Source organism: Gracilinanus agilis, chromosome 4 (assembly GCF_016433145.1).
Source record: "Gracilinanus agilis isolate LMUSP501 chromosome 4, AgileGrace, whole genome shotgun sequence".
NCBI classification, from domain to species: domain Eukaryota; kingdom Metazoa; phylum Chordata; class Mammalia; order Didelphimorphia; family Didelphidae; genus Gracilinanus; species Gracilinanus agilis.
In genome coordinates, this window is record NC_058133.1 from 207,426,067 (window position 1) to 207,432,066 (window position 6,000).

At 56.3% G+C, this 6,000-nt stretch overlaps 1 protein-coding gene across 1 annotated transcript; it reads right to left on the bottom strand.

Moving 5' to 3' along the window:
* Positions 1-783: 783 nt before the first annotated feature.
* Positions 784-3,847, bottom strand: SPHK1 (sphingosine kinase 1). Its single transcript, XM_044673802.1, has 5 exons — positions 3,652-3,847; positions 3,046-3,195; positions 2,807-2,901; positions 2,551-2,666; positions 784-2,271 (listed from the first exon to the last, which is right to left on the bottom strand). Exons 1-5 carry the CDS (start codon positions 3,845-3,847, stop codon positions 1,467-1,469), a joined length of 1,362 nt encoding a protein of 453 aa, XP_044529737.1. The 3' UTR covers positions 784-1,466.
* Positions 3,848-6,000: the final 2,153 nt, after the last annotated feature.

Genomic DNA, 6,000 nt, shown 5'->3' on the forward strand with positions numbered 1-6,000 from the left:
GATCCTAGCTGGCTGGCCTTTCTCACAAATGATGGTTCCTTTCCAGCATTTGCTTAAGAACTTCCTAATGTTTGACTTCAGTACTTTGGACTGCAATAATCAAAAGCCTCTTGTTCCTTAGTTATTTTGATCAGCTGAACTCTTTCATAATTGGTAACCTTAGCAAGAAGCTTAGTACTTCTTTATGAGGCTGAAGTTGCTGGCAACACAATAGGAATCTAGTCAGGTAGTTCTCTTTTCTACTTCATAACAGGAGAAAGATCCCAAATATGAAAAAGAGGGGAAGAAATGGGCCGAGTTGACACAGCCTCTCCTGTTCCTGCAGCTTATGCCTCCTTTGAACAGTTCTGTCTCGGTTGTCCAGTAGGAAAGAATTAAGAGCAGGAGGTAGGGAAGGATGATCTCTAGCAAAAGGGCTAGTCAGAAGCTGGAGAGCTTGGTTTAGTTTGCAAGAATGAAAACAGCTCCCTGGTTTTGGGGTGGAAAGAGGGGGTGCTAATTATTAAGTCTGCCCTTTTTCTCCCTTGCCCCAGTTTTCCCAGCAACTACAGCTAAGAAAGATCCGATGCCCACCTTTCCAGGCAAGCTTTTTGGCCAAATAGAATGTAAACACTTTAACAGCAGAGACTTCCACTATTCTATTTGTATCTCCAGTGCCTGACACATAGTAGGGACTTCATAAAAAGTGCTTATTGATAAGGCTCCAACCAAATTCTTTGAGGGTTATCTGACTGGTAGAACTGGAACCACCAAACTTGAACCTTCTCTGGTTATCCGTAAAATTGTTCTGCTCTCTACCCAGCGCCTTGGAGAACAGCAATATTGAACTCGATAGTAACTGGACAACTAAAGGGTACCTCAGGATCCCTGTGGGCTGCATATTGACTTAGAAAACCACATGCTAATTTTTTTTTTTATTTTTAAAAATATTTTACAATTATATTTTTTGATTTGGGCTGCCCTCGGGAGTTTTGCAGGCCAAAGTTTGACACCTCTGTTCTAACGTGATGAACTTAAAGTTCATGTTTCTGGTCTTATCATTGACCTTGGGTAAATAACAAACAAGTTCTTTTTCCTTATTATTGCTCAAATGATCCTGGATTTTAAGTACTTTGTCATTGTAAAGCACCTTATCATTTAGGGCCACTTAGGGCCAAGGTCCCACTTTTTCCTTACCCCCAGAGATGGACTAGGTAACCTGGAAAAGTCATTTTATTTAGATTGCTCAGTTTAGTATGCTACACCTAGGTGACAGGGTTCAATTAATTCTGGGCCTGAAGTGGGCATATCTTGGACATCGAAAAGAGCCAACTTGCCTCACTTTGGAGTCCTGCAACACCATCTATCCTGGGGAGGAATTCCCTCTAGGCTTAGGGGTAAGGCACTCCCGTTGGCAAAGCAGAGTAAGGCCCTGCATTATTTATTGCAAGTCCAACAGAGTCCACAAGCCCTAAATAGGGCCCCGTTTAAGAAGTGAACTCCGAAGAAGCAGAGTCTTCTGAACAGGGTAAGGGCTTTGGCTCCGGACCAGGCTTTAGTTCTGAACAGCCACTGACCAACTGGAAGCCTCCAGGGTGGACCTGGCCTTGGACAGCCTCACTGACCAGCTGCTCCCCATCCACTGTAAGCACTCCCCTGGGATCATGAGGTTCTAGGCGGAAGGCCACCACAGGCACGTACACCAAATTAGGGCAGCCCAGGTCCAAGTGTGTCCCCTTTTCCATGGCCAGGAAAAGACGCAGCAGCGTAGCCCGGGGCACACCAGCCCGCAGATAGAACAGATGCATAACCCCTGCGGCACCCCGAGCCATGGGGGCAGCATACATCTCGCTGCCCAGGTGGGAGTGCAGGAGAACCAGCACCAACACAAATTCGTGGTGAGGCACCACCGTCCAGTTGTGCGGCACTGGCTGCCCCAGAGGCACCAGGAGGGAATCCACGGGACCTGGCTGGTCCTGGCCCGGGGGAGGTCCAGCTGAGTTCTCTGAAGAAGGCGCTCCAACCGGGAGATAGGCTAACGTGCCGTGGTAGGTGCGCAGGGCAGCCAGGCGCAGGAATGTGCCCAGCGTAAAGCGAATTTTGCCCAGGCACCGGTACTTTTCGCTCTCCACATCCACGTCCGCAACAAAGCCCCAGCCCAGGCTGAGCACGGAGAAGAGGCGTCTGCCTGAGGCTGTGTGTAGGGAAAGCAGGTTCATGGGAGAAAGCCCTCGACGACACAGCAGCTGCGTACAGTTGGTCAACAGGTCCTCGTTGGTCACCTGTTCGTTGCTGAGAGCCGAAGGAAAAAACATGAGGGAAAAGGCTGGAACCCCGATTCCCGACCCCCGGCGGTCACTTCCCTGGGCTAGTAGGGCGGTTAGTTGCCGCCAGCTTCCGGGGAGGGAAGAAGCCTGAGAGAGAAGCTCGAGCAGAAGGAGAGGGAGAGAGGGTCCGAGCTGGAAGCCTCCTGGCTTGAAAGCCCCCTGGGGGAAAGGGAGGGTTTATGGGTGCTTAAAGGTCAGCCGGCCTATGGCACGGGGAAACGGAAGCAGAACTCTGGGCCCTCACCCTGCATAATGGTTCACGGATGCAGCCAAAGCATTGCCGGAGCCCGCTGGAAGGCTACAGAGAGGCTTCTGAATTGCTGTTTCCCAGTCAGGTCGTTCCATCAGGCCATTCACCACCTGGAAGCGCAAAGTCGGTAGCTGCCTCGGCTTCCCCAGCCAGAGCCTCCCCCTGAACCCCAGCCACCTCCTGAGGGCCTCTCTGTGTGCCTGTCCCTCTCCTCCACGCCTCCCCCAGCAGCGCACTGCCCTGCGCTCACCTCATGCATCAGCCCGTCTCCGGACATCACCACCAGGGCGTCCCAGGAGGAAAGGTTCTCGTCCCGCACCAGTTCCCTCGCGTGGTTCCGCCGCTCTGCAGGGAGGAGGGAAGCAAGTAGTTCAGGTTCTCCCACATTCCGCTGTGGCACCCCGAGGTCATCACTCTAGCTCCAGGCTGCTTACTCCAGGCCGAAAGGGTCAGCCGAGCGCCTGCCCCTCTGGGGAACTTAGTGCTTACCCGTCAGACGCAAGGTGAAGGAGACACCTGCTTCTTCTAGCATGGGCTGCACTCGGTTCCGGAAGAGGTGCAGGGCCCTGCCGGTTCCTCCCCGGGGGTTTAGCAGCACCAGCACCTTGCAGGGCTTCGGCAGAAAGCTGCAGGAATGGCCTGTGGGGAAGAGAAAAAGATAAAGGACTGGGCCAAGAGTTTCTCCACTCAGACACCTGGAAACCGGAAGCCGTCTATTATTACCTGGGCATGGCAGGGTAAAACACTGAGCTTGAATTACCCGGATTCCATTGCGGCCCGCGAGCCCTTCTGCAGATGTTTGTACTTGGGCTTTAAAGCTAAAGGAGGGTCACTTTTAATAAGAAGGGATGGAAACTGAGGTATGACCCAGAGGGAAAGAGCCCCGATCATGCCCCCCCCCTCCCCTCCGTTTTTGTTCTTCCTCAATTTCTAGATTAGGTGGGGCAAATAAATTTTGCGCCCACGGAGGGGACGTTGGCACTCGGTTCCTCCATCCGACCTTTCCAGGCTTGGGGATTCTAGGCCCCTTCTAACATCACCACCCCCACTACCACTACCGCCACCGTGTTCCTTCCCCCTTTGACCCTCACGCACTTGCTTCCGTGGCCTCTGCCTGAAACTCGTTCAAGCGACAGAGCGCCCGTGACCCAGGAGCTATAGAAACGCAGGCCTCCGCGGCTGCCGCCGCCCCGGCCTCCTTATCAGCCTCTTCCAGGCACGGGGTTCGAGGCTGGCCTGGGGACTCTCCTGCCCCGCCCCAAGGCAAAGAGTGAGGGGAAGCATGTTCCATCTCTAGGGCTTGGAGCGAGGAGCTGGTGGGGAGCAGAGGAACGAGAGCCTCACTCTGCTCCTTTCTCAGTTGTGGAAGGACCTGAGGGCGGCTGAGCTCGCTGTTTTTCCCGAATGATGGAGGCACAGGAGAGACAGCGGAGCCTCTGGCAAGCTCTGCTCACCAGTTTGGGGTGGAAGTGAGCATCGCCCCCATCCCCACCCCCTGGCAGCCCGCTGATGTAGGGCACTAATGCTCTCAGGAAGCTCTCAGGAGCAGGGGACTCGAGAAGGGGAGATTCTGCGATCCCAAGTGCGGGGCACTCCGCCAAGTGATGACACGTCCAGGTCACCAGCCTCCTTCCCGACCTCTCCGGCTCTCTAGAGGTATCTGGGTCTCCGGCCCGGGAGAAGAGAGGGTGGCTTCGGCAGAGAATCAGGGGTGCCTCCCTATAGTCCCTGTCTCTGGACCAATGTCAGCGCCAGTCCTCCAGCCCTACCAGACCCCGTTCTTCTCACATCGGGTCTGGGGGCGGGCAGAAAGAGTCCCTGGGACCGGGTCGTCCTTCAGTGGCATAAAAGTCCCGGAGCCCCGGCGGACATTGCGCAGTCACAGATCCAGGATGGGGGATTCCCACACCAGCCAAGTTGCCCGCTGCTTCCCACCTCCTCACGCTCGGGAAAGGTCTCGATAATGAGCTCGACTTCAGACTTAGCTCCCCTGGCCCCGAGCCTCCGGAGCTTGGTGATGGGGGCTGGGCCAACAGATGGCTCCGCGTGCTGGTCAGAGGGGTCAGGGTGAAAGCAGACCCGCCTGTTCAACCCTCTTCACCCTCCTCCCGCCTATCATCCCGTCTCTAGCTCCAACTCCGACTCTGCAGTGAGGGAGCCCAACTAAGTCAGTGTCCCAGTTCCCTCCGAGGCCGGGGAAAGGCGGACCCGAGAGAGAGGAAAGGTGGGGCCATTGGCGGCCCTCCCCAGTCAGGCCGGTTTGTCGCAGGAGGGGCCAAGGCTGTTTGCTTTGATGGCCTGGGCCTCACTCCCTGGGATCCAATCTCACGTCTGAATAAACAGGAGCTCTTTGGAGTAGTCGGATTTCACCAGCGCTCCTCCTTCCTGCCCCAACTTTTCCCCGCAAGTTCTGCCACTGGGCACCGACCGCTCAGTTTGCTGGGAGGAAGGCGTTCCAAGTGTTCGCCTTTTTTTTTTTTTTTTTTTTTTTTTTTTTTTTTTTTTTCCCCCCTCCCGGCTCACCCCCGGAGGGCGAAAGTACGGAATAGACTCTACCCAAAGCACAGCTTCTGCCCTGGGGCCCATAGAGCCCCGCATTTAGTGAGTCCATCCCCGGGAAGCAACCTAAAGTGACCTTCCCCCAAGGGACGCCGCGCAAAAGCTTCCAGGCCGCCCCGCAGCCCGCTTAACCCGTCCTGCCTCTGTGCCCAGTTCCCCATCTCACCATCCTGACTCGAGGGCATCCTCCAAGTCGGAGAGCTCCCGAATCTTTCCGGAGCACAGCGGGGTACCCCCTCAGATTCTCTCCCTGAAGCTCAAGGCACCCCACGTGGTTCTCGTTCGAGCTTGGGACACCCCCACAACGAAGAGCCAGGGACGCCCTCCCTCTGTGTCCGTGTTGATCTCGTGCTTCTCCCCCCACCTCCCACCCCCTACCCCCTGCTCCGAGCTGCTGCTTTGGGTAGCAAGCCGAGGGAGGGAAGTCGCCGGCGGGGCGGGCAGTGTTCCAGCAGCGGGAAGAGTGACCGCTGATGCGGTCGGAGACGCGGCGCTGCGGGGCGAGTTGCCCAGCCTGGGGCATCAGCAGCAACAGCAGCAGAGGAGAGCGAAGCCCTAGCCCGAGGTGTACAAGTGCCGCTAACCCGGCAGATGCGTCAGCCTGGACCTAGGGCCCGAGGCAGCTGGGCTGGGGAAGCGTAAACTGCTCCGCCAGCACAACTTCAGGCTGGCCCTCCAAAGTCCCGCGGCAGCCTCCTAACGTGCCTTCTGGGGCAGGGAAAAGGGAAGCCTGAGTGGAACACTGTGCTGGGCGGGGAGAAGGGAGGAGGCTGGGGGTGGAGCCGGAGCTGCGTCGGGTTCGAGGTGGAGGCTTTCCGAGCGCTGGGCCGAAGAAGCCCGTCTGCTCAGAACCTCGCACTCTGCTCCAGAGTCGGCTACATCACA